This window comes from Anas platyrhynchos, chromosome 4, assembly GCF_047663525.1.
Source record: "Anas platyrhynchos isolate ZD024472 breed Pekin duck chromosome 4, IASCAAS_PekinDuck_T2T, whole genome shotgun sequence".
In the NCBI taxonomy this organism is placed as follows: domain Eukaryota; kingdom Metazoa; phylum Chordata; class Aves; order Anseriformes; family Anatidae; genus Anas; species Anas platyrhynchos.
Window position 1 is genome coordinate 21,384,084 of NC_092590.1, and position 22,597 is coordinate 21,406,680.

At 36.0% G+C, this 22,597-nt stretch overlaps 1 protein-coding gene across 13 annotated transcripts in view; it reads left to right on the forward strand.

Annotated features, from left to right (window-relative positions):
* Nucleotides 1–22,597, forward strand: part of PCM1 (pericentriolar material 1) — a 42,366-nt gene that overhangs the window by 16,646 nt on the left and 3,123 nt on the right. For 5 of the 13 annotated variants that reach the window (XM_072037156.1, XM_072037155.1, XM_072037154.1 and 2 more), the window contains 24 exons: nt 70–281; nt 1,531–1,685; nt 1,767–1,896; nt 2,562–2,696; nt 3,444–3,634; nt 4,140–4,337; nt 5,229–5,451; nt 5,566–5,711; nt 6,853–7,046; nt 8,143–8,320; nt 8,973–9,325; nt 9,861–10,019; nt 10,816–10,872; nt 12,035–12,207; nt 12,294–12,422; nt 13,041–13,161; nt 13,490–13,627; nt 13,874–14,007; nt 15,357–15,491; nt 15,853–16,050; nt 17,726–17,785; nt 19,253–19,391; nt 20,171–20,319; nt 22,350–22,425. In XM_072037156.1, the coding sequence (XP_071893257.1) occupies nt 70–281; nt 1,531–1,685; nt 1,767–1,896; nt 2,562–2,696; nt 3,444–3,634; nt 4,140–4,337; nt 5,229–5,451; nt 5,566–5,711; nt 6,853–7,046; nt 8,143–8,320; nt 8,973–9,325; nt 9,861–10,019; nt 10,816–10,872; nt 12,035–12,207; nt 12,294–12,422; nt 13,041–13,161; nt 13,490–13,627; nt 13,874–14,007; nt 15,357–15,491; nt 15,853–16,050; nt 17,726–17,785; nt 19,253–19,391; nt 20,171–20,319; nt 22,350–22,425 (3,783 nt within the window). The remainder of the gene's footprint in view (nt 1–69; nt 282–1,530; nt 1,686–1,766; nt 1,897–2,561; nt 2,697–3,443; nt 3,635–4,139; nt 4,338–5,228; nt 5,452–5,565; nt 5,712–6,852; nt 7,047–8,142; nt 8,321–8,972; nt 9,326–9,860; nt 10,020–10,815; nt 10,873–12,034; nt 12,208–12,293; nt 12,423–13,040; nt 13,162–13,489; nt 13,628–13,873; nt 14,008–15,356; nt 15,492–15,852; nt 16,051–17,725; nt 17,786–19,252; nt 19,392–20,170; nt 20,320–22,349; nt 22,426–22,597) is intronic. The other 8 variants (XM_072037157.1, XM_072037166.1, XM_072037160.1 and 5 more) reach the window with 6 other exon arrangements.

A 22,597-nucleotide genomic window follows, 5' to 3' on the forward strand; every position in this document is an offset into this window, starting at 1 on the left:
ATGTTAAGTCAGCAGTTCAGTAATATGTCATTAGTACTGTTTTGTTTCCTCCCCTGTCCACACCTCCAGACTGCCATAATAGGGAGGATGACAAAGAGACTGACCTACCACAAGGTGAAGATGATGAAGTGGAAGAAGATAGAGCTAGTGAAGATTCCATACCTAGTCACAGAAGCAGCCTGGGTGATGCTGCAGATGCTGAGTTTGAGCAGAAGATTAATAGGCTCATAGCTGCAAAGCAGAAACTCAGGCAGTTACAAAACCTTGCTGCTATGGTGCAGGTACTTTTTAAATATAAATCCCTGTACGAAAATATAACTTTTATTCATTATTTCACGTAACATATGAGTTTGAAGAAGGGAGAAACTCTTGCTTAGCTTGCTATTTATAATACGCGTTATTAGGCTGGGGAAAGGAGACACTGATTTGTCTGAGGTTGATGCTTCTCAATTTCAAATCTGTAATTTTTCTGAGGGGCACTAAACTAAGACAAGAATGGCCTTAATAGTTAACTTTAGCACTGGATTATTAAAAACAAAACAAAACAAAAGGCTTCTTGTGTGTGTGTGTGTATATATATATATATGTATATAAAGAGTATTGATGTACATTTTTAAGCTTCTAATGAATATTCATCAATTTTAGTTCTGGAATCCTAGGTTTTGTAGTGTTGTTTCATTTGGGAAAAATGATTTTTTTTGATTAAAATCTTCAAATGTATTTGAAGTGTTGCAACATGTTTGAGTGGGATTGGGGGGATATTTTTTTTAAGACTCTCAAGGGCCAGCTGTGAATTAACTGTTTTAATTTAAATGTCTCACTAATTTTCATGATTTATATTAAAAAGAGCTTTTCGCAAATCTAATGTCTCTATGGAAACCTTACATCTAAGCACCATCTAATTTTATGTCTGCACAGATTTGTATGAGAGACAGGGAAAGTTTTATGTGAGAAGTCTAAAATCAATCTGAGTGAGAATGTTTTATAATAGCAACAGTGTAGATAGTATATAGCTATTTCAAGATTATACTGCTGTCAGAAAATTCTCAGCATCTGCATTAGGCTTGTTTTTTTATGATCCCTACAGAGATGTTAGCTACATAGTGGTATAAATCAGAATTAGAGATAATACAGCAGCGTTTAAAAAAATAGCAAGTCTTCAATCTTTCCCTCATATTTATGAGGTTTGCATCTTTGCAATCAGTAATAGTACTGTAGGTTTGTGTGGCTGTGTCATGCTGGGAAAAAAAAAAAGAAGCAGTGGCTATAGCTCTGTATTTTCAGATTCACTTGAGAGCTATGAATACAAAAATTCGCAAAAAAAAAAAAAAGTGGAATAGAGAACCATGATTTAAGGTATCTTTAAGTCAGGATGACATGAAGGTAACCTCTCTGTTTATCATTTGAACTAAAGGTAAAACTGTATAGACTATTTAGTTTAGAATAAAATAATTTAGTTTGACAAACTGAACTTGTTTTTTTGTGTATCAATTTGAAAATAGCCTGACTACCTTTCTAACACCCTTTCAGGATGACGATCCAGAACCTCAAGCACCAGCTGCAAATGCATCTAATATGGGTGACTTGTTTTTGGGTGAGATGGAAGAGACAAAGCAACAACCAAATAACGTCCGAGCTAGTACCAATAAGATGCAAAAAGATGTAGGACTGAATGAAAAAGCAAGGTATGTCTTTGCCTGATGACAGTAGAATCATGCTTTAAGTTATGTCTTGTCAAATAAAATGTGGGTAACTTAATTATACAGGGAGAAATTCTATGAAGCTAAACTTCAGCAGCAGCAACAGGAACTTAAGCAGTTACAAGAAGAAAGAAGAAAGCTGATAGAAATTCAAGAAAAAATTCAAGTGCTACAGAAGGCTTGTCCTGACCTTCAAGTAGGTAGAATTTCTTTGTTTCCTTAAGCTGTTCAGCAGTGAAATGTACTTCTCAAACTGTCTTTTTTCCAAATATAATAATTGGATTAAAAAACTCTACAGTTGGTACCAGTCATATTACATATTATAAGAAGTTGGATTTCTAAAACTAAAGAAGAGCTCTAGTTATCTAGTTCCTTTGTAGGCTCTTGCTCAGTGATTGCTGTATCAAGCTCCTGTTTTGCTGCTGTTGGTCTTCAAAAGTGGAGAACCTTCTATTTTATTGTTAGACTGAAATTTGTCTATCTGCTGTGCCTAGCTAGTCTCTGCGTTTTCAATTCTGTCATTGCAGGTTCTGGTATTGTGAAACAATTTTGTGTCTCATAAACGTGATCAAAATCTTGTACTTGCAGTTGTACTCCAAATGAATCGAACAGTACTGTTCTTTGAAGATGTTTTTCTATGAAGTGAGCAGTAAATGGTCAATACTGTGCATCTACAGCATTATATAATGCTATATTACATAAAAAGATTTTTTGTTGCTTTCTCTTAAATAAGTATTTAAGGGGCTTTCAAATCAAGGTTCTCACTGAATACTAATTATGCTATTTCAAGAAGCCTGAAGTGTTTTGGGTGTTAACAGTGGATAAGTTTTTAGAAAGTTAGTCTTTTGCTTTCTCTTTCAGTTGTCAGCTGGCCTGGGTAACTGCCCAGCAAATAGGCAAACTTCACCAGCAGCCTCAACTCCAGCCATGAATGAGTGCAGCATGGCTGGCAAGCCTTTACTTGACTTCGATGAATCTGTACCAGTTGGCAATGAGGTATTTCATACTTGATATTTTTAGATTTAAAAAAGAGGGGATGCTTAAAAAGGAAAAAAGTTCTAGGTAGCTTGGACACATTTTTGAGTGCTTTGTTTGGAGAGTAGAGTAGTAGCTAGTTTAATAAAGTGTGGAAAGAAGTAAATAATGACCTGAACTAGCAAAAGATCTTTGCCCAAAGGTAGCAGTTGTTGAATGTTAATGGGGAAGTTCAATGAATTTTAAATTCATGCTTTGAGCATTTGATAGGGCGTATGACAGGCAAGTCATCTGTGAAGGAAATTATAGCACTATTTGAAATTTACTGTATGTTTTGCATACTTTTTCCTCTCTTCCCCCAAAATTCATCTTAATTACAGATCTGGGTATTATCCTGTCTTTTGATCCGAAAATTATGGTAGTACGTGTAGATGTGGAGGAAGATATGAAGAATATTGTTTCCAGTGGGACTAGACATCAGAAACAATTATCTGAAAAATACCTTTTTTTTAAGTGACATTCTCTGACATCATCAGCATTTCTCATAAATTTCACTTTAACAGCTTAGATGAGGCTGAATGAGAAACACGTGTTCTGTTATCATTAAAAAAGCCGCACGTTGCTTCCTCAAAAAGAGGACTTCAGAATTTGTCTTCCAGATGAGCATTATAGGATAACTTGTTTCATGTTGTTAAAAAAAAAAAAAAAAAAAATCTGAGTTACTTTGTTTTGTTTACACTTGAATGCCTTCCTTTTTATTGGAAACAGTTATGGTCTGAGATGAGAAGACATGAGATTTTGAGAGAAGAGTTGCGACGGAGAAGAAAGCAACTTGAAGCTTTAATGGCTGAACATCAGAGGAAGAGAGAGCTGGCAGAAACAATATCTACTGTTGCTGCCTCTGTTAAAAGTGAGGGATCAGAAGCTCAGCATACTCCACAGCAAAGCAGGACAGAAAAGTAAGAACATGAATCACTCTTTGCAACAGTTAGTGGGCGCTTCTGTTTAGCGAGGTTTCGGTCTTGAGGCATTTCTGATTTTTGTCTGAGCATTGTCAGAGCATGATATAATAGAGCAGTAAATTATTTTCTTGATTTCTAAAGTGACTGTTAGTTGGCAGCTTGCCCTGTTTGTGGGTTTTCCCAGCATATTCAATCTCCGTTGCTCACCAGAAGAGAGGAGAGAGGAATGCGTGCCAAATGCTCAGTTTCCTCATCTTTACACCACTTGCAGTGGTAGTAATTTTCCAGTTATTTTACTCAACACTATTGGAAGAATACCAGCTTCATCTGTGCTAGTGAGATAATGTTTAAATGATTTTAAATGATTTTTTTTCCAGTTTGATTAATTGATAGACTTGTAATTGGCAAGAGATCATTTTAATATTATTAAATATTTATTTATTTCCTCATAAATTGAGGAAATACTCCTCTCACAAACAGCCCTCTTTTTCCCAATATTTAGTAGGACAATGGCTACCTGGGGAGGCTCTACCCAGTGTGCACTAGATGAAGAGGATGGAGATGAAGATTATCTCTCTGATGGACTTGATCAGGCAGAGGAGGAGGAAGAAGATGCGTCAAGTTCGAATGACAGTTTCTCTGTTTATCCCAATAACCACATACCAGAAAACATGTATTTTCTTAAAGAAAACAAGGATAGGTGAGTGGCATTGTTTGCTGGTCTGGTGCTTGTCTGAGCGTATTTGGGAGGGGTGGAAGAAGCATTGCATCAAAAAGGCACCCTAGTTGCAACCAAGTGGAATTTCTTCTTACTTGCTGGTGAGTTGTTTGCAGTGGTACTTTTGTCTTATCCTCTGTAGTTACAGAGGATAAGACAATGACTAACCTAGATTGTCTTCTGTTTCCACACTATTAAGTGTTGTCTGCCGTTCAGTTCTCCGGCTGTGTTGCATTGTATTTCCCTACATTGCCGTGTTATTTTAAGCACCATAGTGGAAGATAATCTGTATCAAAATTTTTGCTGTGATATTGTTCAGTCTTTTCAAAATAAGATATTCTCAAAATTAAAAAACAGTTCTTAAACTTTTGCTTTTGTTTTCTGGCTTTTGCAGCACTGAAAACTATTTCTTAGCTGTTTTTTAATTAACATGAATGTTTTTAACTCTTGCTTACCTGATTGATTTCATTAATAATCTGTGTGAGCTGTAATGAAAATGCCACATAAAAAATAACGTGCACTTTCAATTGCTTTCCTCTTTTTGATAACAAAATAATTGCAATGAATACTAATGTATAAGGCCTGTTTAGAAGCAATCAACATAATACAGTAAGATGTCAGAGGCACAGCTTCTATTTTCATCTGAGAATCTATGGTAAATCAATACTGGACAATACTAAAAAAAAAAAAAAAGATCCAGAAACATTCTCAGCAGTTCTGTTTGTTTTTGACAGTGGTGGCTGTTACTTTCTGTTTGTTTGTTTGTTTTTACAACTGCAACATAATTCAAATAGCAGAAGTGTCATTAAAGGGAAAGATCTGAAATGTCAGCTTCTGTACTCATTCCTCCTTTCTGCCCCATCCCTCCCTTAGGTGGAAAAATGTCCGTCCTCTTTCAGCAGATGGGAATTACCGTCCATTGTCTAAAACCAGGCAGCAGCAAAACATCAGTATGCGACGTCAGGAGAACCTTCGGTGGATGTCTGAAGTTTCCTATGTGGAAGAAAAAGAACAATGGCAAGAACAGATCAATCAGTTGAAGAAACAACTTGAATTTAGTGTTAGCATTTGTCAGACCTTGATGCAGGACCAGCAGGTAGGCGTGAAGAGTTAATTCACCATTCTGACTCTATTTTTTTTTAGGAATTCTTTCCAGCAATAGCTTCTGGCTTTGGTAACTCTGTCCCTGTCATGTATTTTATTTCCACAGGCACTCTCCTGTCTTCTACAGACTTTGCTTACAGGCCCTTACAGTATGATGCCCAATAATGTTGCATCTTCACAAGTACATCTTATCATGCATCAGTTAAACCAGTGTTATACTCAGCTGACTTGGCAGCAGAATAATGTTCAGAGGTTTGTCTGTATTTTGAAATACTTCAGTAATTTGTAATACTTTGTAATTTGAAATACTTCAGTAATAGAGAATAAGAGATTAGAGATAATGGTTAAATAAGAGACTATTGAGCATCTGAATCAATGCAACCTGTTGAAATTACGTACTTTTTTGAGTGTTCTAGTAGCTTTGAGATGGTTCTTTTTGAATAATCATCAGTGAAGAGATGCAAATATTGACATCTTTACCGAAAAGCTATTGCAATAGCTTTATTGGGCTTTTTGATATAAAATTGCTTCCTTGAATGTTGCTTTTATGGCTACAGTTTTTGCTAGACTACCCAGCAGGATTATGAATTCTAATGGCTATAGAAAGATGGTGGGGAAAACTTGCTTTGCTTGGGGTTGTCAGTCAGAATTTTTACTAAATTATACTTGACTTGGACATGCTACTTTTACCTTTTGAAAAATGATCATGTTTTTAAACATAACTATCAAGTTATGTCACTTCATGGCAGGAAATGTCAAGATCTTCATCCTTGTTTTGTATTTGATAAGTGACATGTATTTACCGTTTCTTTTGTGTAATATTTTAATGACAATTGCTTCAAGTATTTTTGCATCTTGCATTGTTTATTTAATTTTCCTACTTATTTATTTGTTGAGTAAATTTCTTGTCATTCTTGCAAGGATGTTTAACTGCTGTGGACATGACCACTAGTACAGAGCGGTTGATTTTAAATTATGCCTGTCACTCAGGATTAAGTAAGTTATTTTTTGGCTAGCTAAATGGAGAAGCACTTCACGTGCATACTGAAAATATAGTTTACGCATCTTAACTTGTGATGGCTATATGGGGCAGCTGAAATAAGAAGAATCTGAGATTACTCAGTATAATTCAGTTTTCTTTTAGACTGACCATCAAAGGCAATCTTGGTTCTTATGTCTAATGCTAGAGTTACTGTTGGGTCAAGGAATTTCGGTTCAAGAACTCATCATATTATTATAGTTGAGCTCTGTAAGCATGGTTGCATTTTTAGTATGGTGTTGTCATTCCATAATGCAAGTATCCTATTGATTTATTTCGATCAAATTATTCTCTTGTGCTGTTTAAGCTTTGAGATGTTTTTTCACCAAGTGCCTATTTTTTCTTGTTTTCAAGGTTGAAACAAATGTTAAACGATCTCATGCGCCAGCAAGAACAACAACAGTGTCAAGAGAAGCCTTCAAGAAAGGAGAGAGGCAGTAGTGCACCACCACCTCCATCACCTGTTTGCTGTCCGTTCAGCTTTCCTCCACAGCCTGTGAACCTGTTTAACATACCAGGATTTACCAATTTTTCCCCCTTTGTTCCAGGTGAGTATTACCACAAGTGTGAAAAAGTGAATTTTAAAAATTTGTTGCCTCATTTAATTGAAACCTTAATGTGAACTTGCTGGAACTTTGTGGCTTTAAGTTCTTAAACGGTACTTGAATGAGCAGAAGTTTCTCACTTCTTGGTATTTAAGTACTTGTTATGGTTTGAAATACTTGTAAATAATATGTTACTGTTGTTTGCATCAGATGTGTAGAGTGTTGACTTGGATACAGTGTACCAAATTTCATCACCAAATCTTCTACCACTGAATTTGAAATTGGAAAATAGGTATTTTACTGTGTTCTTTTGTAAAAAATAAAAAAAATATTCCTAAGTTGTCTTAAACAATAATGTGTTTTAGCTTTCTCGGAAAATGAGCATAAATACAGTTGGTAGCTTTCAGAGTCTCAGGTCTATTTTCTGTTTTAGCATATTTTAAATAATACAGAGTCTGCACAGAAGAGTAGTTATGTTCAATTTGCTACTGCTTTGAAGATTCTGAAGTTAAAATAAGTGTTATGTTATCTTTGACCCTGTGAGTACTTGTACTGTTGGAATTTTCATGTCAGTTTGGTCACTGAAGAACTGATAGTCTTCATTCTCAGAACTCTGGTGTGGGTTGCTTTTGGAACTTGTAATTTTTACCGCTGCTTGTAGGTGTGAGTATTCTTAAAATACCTTTATCTGTACACTGATAGGATTGTAACGGCATGTGTGGCATTTAGTGATGTTTGGAACCTGCACTTAAGATAAGTCCTCATTTATGCAGCTTTTTCAGGATGAGAGAAGTTTTTGTTTACTTTTCTGCCAAATTTTTCATAGAATGATTTGGGTTGGAAGGGACCTTAAAGCCCACCCAGTCCCAACCCCCTGCCATGGGCAGGGACACCTCCCACCAGACCAGGATGCCCAAAGCCCCGTCCAGCCTGGCCTTGAGCACCTCCAGGGATGGGGCATCCACAGCTTCTCTGGACAAATTGTGCCGGTGCTCACTGACCAATTGTTTTGTTCCAAAATTTTATGGTGCTGTAAAATGTCTCAGATTTGTACAGACAAATGATGTAGTACCTTCTAACATTCTCGTTTACTTCGTAGGTATTAACTACATTCCAGTGTTTCCTTCTGGATTTGGAGATTGTGCACACAATGGTTCCCCACACAGCAGTGAGCAGCAGCAACATCCTGTAGATCATAATGCTTCCGGGAAAACTGAGTATATGGCGTTCCCCAAACCTTTTGAAAGTAGTCCCTCTAACGGAGCAGAAAAAACAAGGTATTGATTGCAACAGTGCCACTTTCCTTTAAGTGGTCTCATCACTCCCCATCCCAGCCTCACAGGACTTGAGGGCATTCATCATTCTTTCAGGGAATGTAATGAAAACAAGTGATTTACAAGATGAGCTTTAATTTTGCAGTTTCAAGGGGGTTTTGTGCATTTTTTAAAGTTTTTTTTTTCCCCTGTATATTAGTTAATGTATCACTTCATGAATGTTTTAAGCTTTACTTCAGCATTGGAATAGCTTTTGGATGCAAAAATAAGTGGAGGAAGACTTCTCTGTCTTGAACATGAGCAGTTGAAATGACAAGGGGAGATGAGTCAATTCAGTGGCTTTTTTTTATGCCACAGTAGTGAATGTTGTTTTAAGACTATTTTGTCCTATAATACTACTTGCATACAACATAAAGTGCATAACTATATTCAGGTTGAAATCAGTGAGAAATGTGAATTTCTTCAGATGTTGGTTTTCAGTTTGGTAGGGTTCTTGCTACTTTTTTTTAAGTAGTGTTCAGTTGATGACTAGTGTAGTTAGGGCAGACAGCTTCCTCCATAATTCAAGTTATGTATTTGCTTGGTAATACCTGCTGAGAATATCTGAGAGATTATGTTGTAATATGTTGTACTATTTGTTTCTTTTTGATGGAAGGAGTCACAGACAACCTGAAGAGGAAGTGGAAAAAAGATCGACTTGGCTTAATGATAGCCAAGAAATGAAAAAAGATGATCCATCTCACCTGAAAGCGGGTTTTCCAGTTTCAGTACAAAATGTTGCTTCTGGTCATAAAAATCAGTCTGATATGAGCAGGAGAAGAGACTTTGAGGAGGAGTCTTTGGAAAGTTTTAGTAGCATGCCTGATCCAGTAGACCCAACTACTGTGACAAAGACATTTAAATCCAGAAAAGCATCAGCGCAAGCAAGCTTGGCATCAAAAGATAAAACACCCAAATCGAAGAATAAGAGAAAGAGTTCTCAGCTAAAAGGCAGAATCAAAAATACTGGTAGGTTGTAAAATAATCTTGATTCATGTTCTGTTTGCCATGGTGTATGTGAACTCTACATTACAGAGAATTTATTCTCCATAAATGTTTTCTGTAATACATTCTTGAAATAAATGTTACTGGACTAAGCATTTATTTCACATGCTTTTTGAGCATTTCAGTAAATGAAAAGCATAAATTATTGGGAACCATGATTTGAATGCACAGTGGATACAGATTTATTAAATATGGAATAAATGGCCTGGAGAATCTTCCTCTTCATTAGGTCTTCATGTTCAAATTGAACGACTTGATGAAAGAGGTACTTCAGTGAAATGCAGAATTAGCTGAATGTAGTTACTGAGAGGGACAGTATCACGCATAGTACTACTGCAGTCATTGAGGATTTAGTGCTGCTGTTTCACTTCAGTGAACAGAGGAAAACCTGAAACAACATTGGTGTTTTGCATCTTTGAGGTTGTCCTTGAACCTATTTATAACAGTGATAAAATATTGTAAGCTTTTTTTAAATTCCCTTTCCATTCCCTCCCACAAGGTTATGAAAGTGCAAGCGCTTCTAGTGCGTGTGAACCCTGCAAAAGCAATAAAAGCAAACACTCTGAAGAGGTTGTTCATGCAAAGGTGTTCAGCAAAAGGAATCGGGAACAATTAGAGAAAATAATTAAATACAGTAGATCTACAGAAATGTCTTCAGGTATTGTTTTCTGAGTTTTAATAGTTATGGTCATGTGAACTTTGTATAAACGGTCTCCTTAGTTGCTAGTATATTACTTAAAATCAATGTATTATCACAAGACAATAATACACTTTAGCATGTGGATTTGGCTTTTTAATTTCTAAAGATTCTGTAAACAAAAGCTTGTAACAGATGGGTATTGACTACTGTTGGGTGTTCTCTGTAGATTAGGTACTTGATTACAGCTTGTTTCTAATTTATTTTAATGTGAAACAAAAACCTAGTCAAACAAAAACCTCACTAATTTCATGGTATTTCTATGGAAAGTAATAATTGCACAACAGATGCAACTTTGTTTAGCATTTTAATTACATCCTGTACTGCATGCATGTTTTCTTTCTGTCCATGCTTAAAGGAGCTCTATCAAATATCATTCAAATTAAATCTTATAACATTGCATAATCCCTTACATTTTTGCCATCTGCACTGCTTTTCTTGCGTCTATATCATAAAAATATTCTTTTTTTGTGTCTCCTTAGGTTCTGCCAGTACCTTGTTTTGTTTGAAAGACGCAGATATGTTAGTTGTTGTAGCACGATGTGCAGCTTTGTCAATGTAGCTGTGTCCACACTGAGAGCTGTTTATTAGTGTGTATATATAAAATAAACTCTTACCAGTTAAGTTTTCACAATAAGCAGCTTTGACGTGATTTGGATGATTAAGCAGTTTTCCTCCTGCTGTTTTGTATAGACCCTGTCTTTATTTCTGGTGCGCATTTTTGTGTTTATCACTGTCTATCCCCACTTTCCTACAGCACATGCTAGGAGAATTCTGCAGCAGTCTAACAGAAATGCATGCATTGAAGTGCCAGGTAATGCATTCACTGCTTAGCTTCAACGATGTCCTCTTACTTTTTTTTTTTTTTTTTTTTTCCTCCTCTTAGCTTTGATCCTACAGCTCAGACTGTTTAGCAGATGTTCAAAACTAGGTGTTGCAGCACCTTCTTTATAAACGAGGCAAGAGAACTTGTAGTTTGCATGATATGTAACAACACATACTACTTTAAATTGTGCATGTGGATAGTGTTGATCATGTTCTTGGTCAGTCACAATTATGAGTGGAAAATACACAGGTAGACTCTACAACAAAAATGAATTTCAGTGGACATTTTTGGTATATGTAAAAGCTGCTATTATATTTTAGTTATGACAAAGGGAAGCAATTTCTGAGGGCTTATTGCAGGTTGAAAAAGCTTGCCTCTATGCTTAAAAATTCTGGTAAACTATTTGCAGTAACAATAGCTGTATAACTGATAACTTCATTAACTTGAATACTAACAAATATGCATCTGTTAAACTCAGCTGAGTTGTTTTAAAATATAACTTTTTTTTTTCCCATTCAACACTTGTCCAAATATGTGTGTAATAATTTAGAAGTTGCAATATAAGGACAATCCCTTTAATTTTCAAAGGGTTAGTAGTCTTACTAGGAATCACATTGTGTTCTTGTGTCTATGTAATTGGGCTTAAGGGTAGGAGGTTTTATGTAAGCCTCGGTAATGTATGCGAACATAGGATTTATGCTTGTGTGGGGAGGGGTGGCTGAATTCAGTCTAGAATTTCCTTCATGTTCTTAATTATCCCTTGCAAAAATAGGGAATATTTATATATGCTTGAGGCCTTTGGTTGTCTTGTTTTGTATATGTTAAAAGTTGATTTTCAGTATTGAATACCTGTTCTGAAAGCAACATTGTGTTGTGTGTAATGTTCTGTTTAATAAGGAATTCTTTATAAAAATATTTGATAGTAAGAACAAAACCTTTTCCATACAAATGTTTTATATTTTGTACTTAAAGGATCAAGTAATTATTTCAGCATGTTCAAATCTTTGTTGCCTTCAGGAGATGAATAAACTTTAAGAAAGCAGCTATGTAATGGAATCTACAGTGATTGAAGTCTAACTTGCTTATGTAACACGGTTTTCTTTCATTTGGATGTCAAGAACTTAATGAGTTCTGTTTTTTTCTCCTACAGAAACTGGTAGCGATCTTTCTATGTTTGAAGCTTTGCGGGACACAATTTATTCTGAAGTTGCAACTCTTATTTCTCAAAATGAGTCTCGTCCCCACTTTCTAATTGAACTTTTCCATGAGCTACAACTGTTAAACACAGATTACCTAAGACAAAGGGCTCTATATGCTTTACAGGTATGCACAGAATTTTGTATCTTATGTATGAACTGAACAAATCTAAATACTCTTTTTTTATACAGTATAGAGTTTATCTTTTCCAGGATATAGTGACAAGACATTTATCTGAGAACAATGAGAAAGGCAAATGTACAAAATCGCTGAATTCCACAACATGGATAGCATCTAACTCTGAACTCACTCCCAGTGAAAGCCTTGCTTCTACAGATGATGTAAGTTTTAATTTCAAGTTCAGAAGCTCATTTACTGTCAGCTTTTCCTGTATTTTCAATTTACATGCATATTGGGTGCAGAAATAATCACAGTAGTGGCTGAATTTGTCAAAAACTAATAAACATTCTAAAATTCTGAATGAAGGTATGCAAGAGAAGCTTCATGCAGAAGTGATTAGACATGGAAGGATTCTTTACACAGAAAATTAGTGATGTGATAGGGAGGAACAGAACACAGAGGGGATATGAAGGGAATAAATGTGATACTAATGCTCAAAAATAGCTAATACCCACCCTCGTGAATAAAGTCAGGTGAGTACTGATCACACACAAAGTTCTCAAGCAATTTTTGGATTTTTGTATTTAAGAAACTACTGATGCCTCTGCTTACCTTCTTATGTGTTTATAGTTAAGTATGTGGAGAATAAAAAAAAAAAAACATTCGAGAATTATCTGACTGGGGCAAAAACCTTGCTTTCAGGATACAAACCAGTTACGCCGCCTGGTGACAATCCTTAATACCACAGCATGTGCCTGAAAAGAATTGCTCACTCATTCTCATATCTGTGCGAGTATGGTGCAGTTATGCTCTGTATTCAGCTGATCGATGTTTTTTAGGAAACTTTTGACAAGAACTTCCCTACAGAAGCATGCCAAGACTGTGAACCAAATGATGCAGACAATGGGAGTACTATGTCTACATCTTCACATTTTGAACCCTTTGCCACTGATGACCTGGGTAAGGATGATGTGATTTACAACATTGCAAGTATTATTCCTTTGTGTGCTCTCCAAAAATGCCTGCAATCATGAACTCTTATATAGTGCACTTCTTTTTGATATAATACGTAACTACATGTTTTTTATTACAAAACTTGGAGCAATTAGCCACTTGTGAAACACTTTGAGTTGATCAAAGTGTATGTAAAAAAAAAATAATATAAAAATATAACCGCAATTATGTGTAAACTTAAAAACCTATGGCTTTGAACTAATGTGTATCTGTTTACTTGTCTATCCACTGAAAACTTTATTTAGATTAAAAGGTGTTTTTATTCTAAATATAGGCAACACAGTGATTCACTTAGATCAAGCTTTGGCTAGGATGAGGGAATATGAGCGTATGAAAATTGAAGCTGAAAGTACCCTTGACTCTGAGGGCTGCTCTAGTAATTTTCAGGGTGCTACTGCTGCTAAATTAGAAGGTATGCACATATGTACATATTTTGCTTAGTTTTAGAAAATAATTATTCTAAATATCAAGAATAATTTAATTGGCTGACTTGCTTTCCTCTTCGTTTATATTGAAAACTTAGCAAAGCTTCATAGAATCTTAACATACTTAAGCAAATTTTTGATTTACTTTAAAAGAAGAAAATGTATGTCTTTGAAAATGGTATTTCTCAAATAGTAATGTTGAATGACTTAAACGTGTGCTCTATTTTAACAAGGTCCAAGCACCAGTGAATGTCTTTCTGCACCACAGTCAAGTGAAGCTTCTGCTGTTCCATGTCCTCGCATAGATACTCAGCAGCTTGACCGGCAGATTAAAGCCATTATGAAAGAGGTCATTCCTTTTCTGAAGGTAAGAATTCTTTTCAGGAACATCTGAAGAATTAGGAGAATAAGACAAGCTCTACACTTGCATAGAAGAATATTGTTAGTATTGAATTAGTAGAAAAGGTGAAAGCCTTTCCGTGCTTAAGACAATAAAAGTAGATTTCAACTAATAATACTTTTTTTACCGTTTGAAAGCGAACTTAATTTGCTTGCACTTTGTTGAACATGTGTGAATGTGTTTCAGTACTTGAAGAGTAGATCCAAAATAATAGATTTATTTTGTAATGGGTTTGTAAAAAATAACTTTAAATTGTTATTAAGATATGTTTACCATCAAATATCTTTCAAGTTTCCATTTTATTTAAAATAGGTAACACATCTTAGGAACAGCTGCCAATATGTATTAAGTTGCAGATACTGCTGAGAATGAAGTAAGGATTAAATACTCCACTGAAAGATTCTGTGGAGCTTTTAATGGGAAAAAGAAATGGTAAAGTTTCTAGATTGCGTAAGGTTGGTGGACTTTGGTTTCAAGAACAGGGATTTCTTTGTTTGGAGCTGACTCAATCATATAGAAATGTTTGGAAGTGTATTTCTGAAGTATTTGCTCAGAAAAACTGAAAATTCTAACCGAACTGCTACATACGATTTAACTTGAGATATTTTTTGAAAAATAGTTGTTGTTGTTGTTGATTAACATTAATTCTTCATGCTTACAACTATCTTTAAAGTTCTGGAGAACTTGTGAACTTCTGTCTATACAGAAGAGAAATGTAATTCTTTAAAGAAGGAAAAATAATCACAGTTCATTCTTTGCAAGGTTAAGGAACAGAGAATGTTGAGTTGTAAAATGCGTAAGTCATCTCCATTCAGTTCAACTTCCCTTTTATAATTTGACCAGTGTATAAGCTTAGGTTTGTGTGATAAGGTGCTTAGTTGATATTAGTTGCAATTTTAAAAACTCTGTATGATTGACATGCCACCACCTCACTGCATGAGGGCTTCTGTTTTGTTTGCAGTTTTAAAGAAGCCTACAGCAGTAGGTATCTTACGGTACACTTTCATACACCTGTAACACAGTAATACAGTTGTTCAAATGGTACAAGATGACACACATACATCCAGTATGTTAGTATGTATTGGACATGTAAGTGAGATAGTTCATGTGTCATGGTGGATCAGTCATTAACGAAGTATGGTATCTGCTATAGTTGTGTTCCAGTCTGGTTTGTGAGGGAAGCTAGAATCTAAGCAATCTATTCCTGCAGTAAGATTCCTTGAGTGCATTTTTTTTTTTAAATAAATTAATTTCAATATTTGAGATGAGGGCTGACTCTTTTTTAGTGGTAACTAAGCTCATCCTGTAATATTTAGGAACACATGGATGAAGTATGCTCTTCTCAATTGCTGACATCAGTAAGACGTATGGTCTTGACTCTTACACAACAGAATGATGAAAGTAAAGAATTCGTGAAGTTCTTTCATAAGCAACTCGGCAGTATACTTCAGGTTAGTAGCTTTTCAATATTGTTTTGCAATACTATATTGCAATTTGGATAATCAGCTAAAAGCAGATTCCCAAAAGCAATATTTTACAACTCTGGTGATAGCCCTTGTGATTTTCTGAAAATCAGTAATTACTGTTTTCTTTTTTTCTACAAACATGAAGATTGAATCAGTAATTTGATAAGTTCTGTTTTATGGTACTAGAGATTCTACATGAAAGCTGTTTAACACACTAAACCTGTTTATAATAGTTTGTAATTTTATTTTTAATACTTAAGTAATTTTGAGAGTTAAGAATATGTCAAGTACTTAGTCTTTGAAGTTTGAAAGTTTGTTTCAAAAACTGAAGTATTTGTCTTCATAGGATTCACTGGCAAAATTTGCTGGTAGAAAACTAAAAGATTGTGGGGAAGATCTTCTTGTGGAGATTTCTGAGGTGTTATTTAATGAATTAGCCTTCTTTAAACTCATGCAAGACTTGGACAGCAACAGTATTTCTGTAAAGCAGAGGTGTAAAAGAAAAATAGAAACAACTGAAGAGATACAGTCTTATGCTAAAGAGGTTAGTTTTATTTATTTTTAATTTAGCTTTTCTAAATTTCATAGATGTCTGTATTTCCTAAACTTGTTTAACTTAGTTTTATGTTGTATATATGGGTGGTGGTTGTGGTGTGGTTTTCTGTGTGGTCATAATTTATTGATTCTCTGCTACAGATGTCTAGTTGTGTAGACTTTATAAATGGGAAATGTAATTTAATGGTTATATGTGCACATCAGGCAGAATAGTCAAGTGATGAAATAATATTAATATATCTGCGGCCATCAAGTAGTCAAGTATTTCGACATATAGGTGTCCTGGCTCATCGTGTTTTCAGCTATTCCTACAGCTTTCCTTGCGGTAGCTTATTAAGGCACCATATTTTTATAACACTGTTATAGCTAGGTATTCATCAAACAGTTGGCTTGTTGGCATATGTACCATCTATGTCTTCCTGGCATTAGGGTAAAAAAAAAAAATATATATATATATATATACATGTATCTTTGAAAATATGTGAGATTGTACTACGTATTCTGCTCTAACAATGCAGTTTTTAGTTGCTTTTGTCACCCTTTATAGTATTAAACATGTTTTGTGACTTTTTCTATTGCAATCCTGCAGTTTTTACAAACGTAACTTTTTTTTAGTAAGGCAAACTGCTTACAAACGAACTGCTAAAAGAGCTCTTATTCATATAACTCTTAACTTAATTGTGTATCTACCTCGGTGTTTCTTCTTGTGTAGTCCTTTCAGCTTTCTTTTAGAAATACAAATAGGAAAAAAAAAATCCATAAAGTCATTCATACTTTAAAATGACAACAGAAGATACTGTGAATCTGTCCTCAACTATGAACTTGTGGTTTTAGCCATAGCATCAACTTAATTTCAGTATACCTCAACTTAGATGTGCCAGTACTGTAGCTAGTGTGAAATTGGCTCCTTTACAAGCGGCTCCACAGTCTAAGAGATGATCTGAATTGAGAGAGATTTGGATATGATTTCCTGTGTTATCTGAAGTGGGTCATTGGATCCTCTTACATAAAGGATTGGCTTATACCATGCCATAAGAATGCATGGAGCCAAATTAGATCTGTCGTTTTGTCTCATCTCCTGGTGGAAGTCAGTGAATTTGGGTTAAAGTTCAGTGTCTGCGTTGTTGCTGAGACATAAATTCAGATTCAGTGGGGGCTGAGGTGAGCCAGAACTGGTAGGTCCTGGATATTTTGTACAGATCATACAAATATCTCTATATAATCTTCTCATAGCTTTCAGATCCAGGATCCTGATACAGGCACATCTGATTTTACTCCATTTTGTAACTGTCTTGAGTTCAGTAAACTAACTAGTTTTAGATTCTGTGCTGAAAAACACAGCTCTTTTCTTTGATTAGAGGTGGCATACCTAATTCTATAGTTAAGTAAGATTCAACAACAGTCTAGAGAAATAGCCTGTGTACACATGCTTTTTAAAAGAAAAAGGTGTAGCATACTTCTTGCAATATTTTGCAACTCTAAAATTGTGAAGACATCTGTGCAAGTATCTCATAGTCTAGAATTCCCCATGGCTTACCACAGTTAGCCAGGTAGCAGTTCTTGGGAAGACTGCATTTCAGGCAGCCTTCCCTGAAGCCTTAGTTTGGTTCAGTATTTCGAACTTATTTCAGTGTAGAATTGAAGACAGTTTGTGTTTCTTCTAGGCAAAAAAAGGTCTCCAGGTGGATGTTTGTTCATCTGCTGAAGATGTCGATGAGGACAAAGTATGTTTACGCTTCTCAACTGTCTTTATTCATCAGATAATTTCACAGATGACTTAGGCTTACTGTTTCCTATCATATAAATCCAGTAGCTGTAAGCTGCCCATTTCTTAGTGTTTATAAATTCATTAAACATATTGCTTTTTTTGCTATGTTATTTCCAGTGATTTACTTTATCAAAGTAAATTATAACTTCCCTTTTATAATTTGAGTTGCCAGTCTGGAAAATAAGTATAAAAAAAGTCTTAATTAGTAAGTCTCTGTTATCATATGCCTTCAGTAACATAACTTGGATATTGGTTTGTTAGTTGTTCTAGTTTGTATTCCATTTACTACTGCAAAACCATTGTCAGTGTAAACACTGATGAATTTCTTACAAAACAGTATCTTGTTATCTTTCAACAAGTGTGGTAAGGTTAACAAAGACAGCATTAAACATACTTTTTTATTTACTGGTGAACTATTATGTAAAGTCTAAAAAGAACAAAGTTCAGTCGTGTAACGTTCAGCATGAAATGGAGTAATTTGTGATGCTTTATTTGCTTTAGTGTAGGAACTTTCTTTTCATTTCAGTATTTATTTTCTATGTTTGGAAAAAAAAAAATCCAAAGTTGTCTTATTACCAGATTTGATCTTTGGCTCAAAGCACTGAGAATGCAGTCATTCTTTGAAAAATCAAGTAATGAGGGCAGTAAATAGAGATGGTGCTCAGCTACTTTTAGTAGTGGATGTTTTATTTTGTAATGTTACTCAATTAATTATTTTTCATCGTGAAGAGAAGACAGATGTTCTGCATTGGGGCACATAGTTGAGATCTTTGGAGTTGCTTCGTGTGCTTTCTGAGTTACTAAATGTTAGGAGCTGAAACATCCTTTTTTTTCCCTTTAAGTTTGTTTTGAAAACCATTAAAAATCATTGCGGTAGGGGAGAACTCAGGGCTTTATCTTGGGTTCATATAGACTGAGCAGAAACTTCTCACTTAAGGTATTTAGCAAATCATTTAGCAGAGAAACTGTTGAGTAGCTTTTGTCAAAGAAATTAAAAGAAGCATTAGGGAATACTCCTAATATCTACTAGAGGTCATTTAGGAGTGAAAAGAAACCACTAGACAGTAACAATGCAAGTGTTCTACACCTCCTCATGTTAATGAAGTACCTGACTGAAGGAAAAATGCTTAAAACTAGAAAGTCAATGGATATGAGCCTTTTCAGATAATGAAATAATCAGTTATGGCGTCCTTTATGGATGATAGTCTGAATGATGTGTGATCTCTCTTAGTAGGTTCTGATGCTGTTTCTGAAATACCTTTGCAGCATTCATTTCAAGGCCTTACATCCTTCTTAAACGTTTGCTTTTAGCCTGCAGGTGTTTGATTTTGAGGTGGGGGGAAAAGGTGATTCTTTGCAGGAACCATAAGTTAATCTGTAGATAAACAAATATGAAATTGCACGATGTTCTTTGTTTTCCTAGGACAAGGATGAGACTGAAACTGTGAAACCAGCACAGGGCTCAGAAATGTATGATGGTAATGAAGTTCCTGAGAGCATTAAGTCTGATGCTTCTGACCAAGAGGAAGATGAAGAAAGTGAGAGTGCCCCAGTGGCTATAAGTAAGTGCTTTTTATAGCTCATTAGTCAGTGCTTTCACCGTGGTCTTGACCAGCTAATTTTACAACAGAAATTTCATGAAGTGCTGCTTTGTAACATCTTCCTTCAAAGGCTTTCTAGTCAGGTCTTTTCCAGTGAAAGTTTTCCAGTATGGTATTTACTAATACCTTGTGAAAGGTTAAACATTCCGATAAGAGGAGCTTTTGCTCTTTCTAATTACTGCATATCGTAGAAGCACATGTTGGAAATGTATTCATAGCTTGCTAAGTTGCCTATCCTGTTTCAAACTTGAAGTTTCTCAAGCTTTGAGCTGAATAATGTGAAAGCTGCCAAAATTCTATGCAACTATTCAGTTTGATGATGATTGAATATGCTTATTTTTCATATTTTTTAATAATCTTGCATGTTTTTTAATCAATTCTGTCCTGTTTGTCAAAAACCAACAACTCGTGTCTTGGTTTCCCCTACTTAAATTCTTAACACCAATTTGTTTAATAAGTTAAATACTACTGTGTTGGTGTGAAATATTTTTTGATAATATGGCTCATGTGGAGCATACGAATAGTGGAAAATATGTCATCACTGGATTGTAATTTAAAGGAATGTTTTGACCTTAGAGTTGCAAGTGATGACTGCAGTAAATCCCTTAAAGGGATTTGGATTTTGCAGCCATCTTACTCTTTCAGATGCATCAGTAAGAGTTCTTACTGAGAAAATAACAGCAAGTTATACTAATATGTAGATCCAATATGAAGGCGGTTTTATGTTGATTTACATTTAGGCTTATCAAAAGCAGAAACCCAAGCTTTGACTAATTATGGCAGTGGAGAAGATGAGAATGAAGATGAAGAAATAGAATTTGAGGAAGGACCTGTTGACGTGCAGACATCACTACAAGCTAGCAGTGAAACAGCAACTGAAAATGAACAGGTATCACCAAAGTTGTAAACACAACACAAGAAAGCTAAGTCAGTGCGTAACCTTTCAGAAAAATATATTGTAGCACACTTCATACTGATAAAGGTAGAGAAACAACGCAAGAGATGAAATGAAACCAATGGTTGCTATATTTAAAAAAAAAAAAGCTTACTACTCGTTGCCTGCCTGAATTTATTGCTGGCATACTTGATGCCAGCATGGATGCACACATATGCATGTTTAAATCTGCTGTTGCAGAGATAAAACATAAGGAATAGGAAAGGTAAATTATCAAAAAAAAAAAAAAAAGTTTTACACTGTTAATACACTGTTAACTTGTTCTTCTGTGCTTGCTGACATAAGGTAATTATTGGGCATTAATTTGCAGAAGGCATTGACATTTGTATTTTAACATGTCTTTGATTTGTCTTTCCTTTTTACAAGGTATGTAATATTTTTTTCCTGAACAGTGGTGAAATGTTATTGGTTGTTATTGCTATTTCATTGTTAGCTTTCTTAAAAACACCTGGATGTGTGTGACCTGGTTTTGGAGACTTATTTACTGACATCCAAAGAATTAACAAAATGGAGTTTTGAGTCTTTTGAAACTCTGGTTTACTCAAAGCTATTAACATTTAGGCAATTTATAGAGCATTTTGTGCCTTAAAAGCTAAAATATTAGGTATCTCCAGTGGAACCAGAAGGTTTATTTGGAACTACTATAGCAAAAAAAAAAAAAAAAAATTAAAATTACATGTTCAGATAAAACACATGGTCATGGTTCTGCTCGAGTGGGCAGCCGAGCTCCACCACAGCCGCTCTCTCACTCCCCCTCCTCAAAGAGGAATGGGGAGAAAATATGTGAAAAGGGCTCAAGGGTTGAGATAAGGACGAGAAAATCACGCAATAATTATTGTAACGGGCAAAACAGACTCAGCTTAAGAAGACAGTAAGATTTATTGCTTGTTACTAACAAGCTAGAGAAGTGAGAAACAAAGGAAAGAAACCAAAAGCACCTTCCCCCCCATCCACCCTCTTATACCTCCTCCCCTCGAGCGGCACAGGGGAACGAGGGAATGGGGGTTATGGTCAGTTTACAGCACTTCTTCTCTGCCTCTCCTTCTCAGTCACTCTCGTCCCCTGTGCTGTGGGGTCCCACCCACGGGATGCAGTCCTTGATGAACTGATCCGGCGTGGGCTTCCCACAGGCAGCAGCTCTTCCAGAACTGCTCCAGATATGGGTCCGTACCACGGGGTCCATCCCTCAGGAGAAAACTGCTCCAACCTGGCTCCCCCACGGGCAGCAGCTCCTGCCAGGTCACCTGCTCCTGCGTGGGCTCCTCTCCATGGGCTACGGGTCCGGCCCGGAATCTGCTCCTGCAGAGGTCTTCCACAGGCTGCAGCCTCCGTCGGTGCAGGGTCACCTGCTCCACCGTGGTCTCCTCCATGGGCTGCAGCGTGGAACCCTGCTCCACCGTGGTACTCCATGGGCTGCAAGGGGACATCCTGCTTCACCATGGTCCTCACCACAGGCCGCAGGGGACTTCTGCTCCGGCGCCTGGAGCACCTCTCCCCCTCCTTCTACACTGACCTTGGCACCTGCAAGGCCGTTCCTCACTGTCCCAGCTGCTGTGTGGCGCAGTGTTTTTTTCCCTGTCTTAAATATGCTCTCACAGAGGCGCAAAACAACATCGCTTATTGGCTCAGCTCTGGAAAACAGTGACGCCCTTCCCAAACATGGGGCAGCTTCTAGATCTTTCTCACAGAAACCACCCCTATGGCCCCCTGCTACCAAAACCTTGCCACGTAAACCCACTACACACATGTATCAGTATTAATAGTTTCTTAAAGTGTGGTTGACCAACTGATTGAATTCTATTTCCAAGAGTAGAACCAAATATTTTTATTTCATGCTAGTTAAGACAAAAACACTGAATAAGTGTACAATGTGGTTTTTAATTACTAAGGAAGAGTGAATTATGCAATAAGCTACAAAACTGGTTAGTAGAACTTGTTCTAATTCATTTTCACCTTTTCAATAGACTCCAAACCAAGAACTGAATAAAACAAAAGGCAGTGATACTATGTCATCCAAACAAGAATCTGCTAATGTAAAAGGTAAGACCAGTATGAATGGAGAGATTAACAATTCTATATGAATTGCATACTGTGAGAATTATCTGGGACAGTGATAATTGAGAGGATGATGACCAAACTTGCAAGAGTTTGTTGGGCTGTTTTTTCTCATGATACTGTCATTTGGCTTAATGCATCTGTGTTAATATAAATG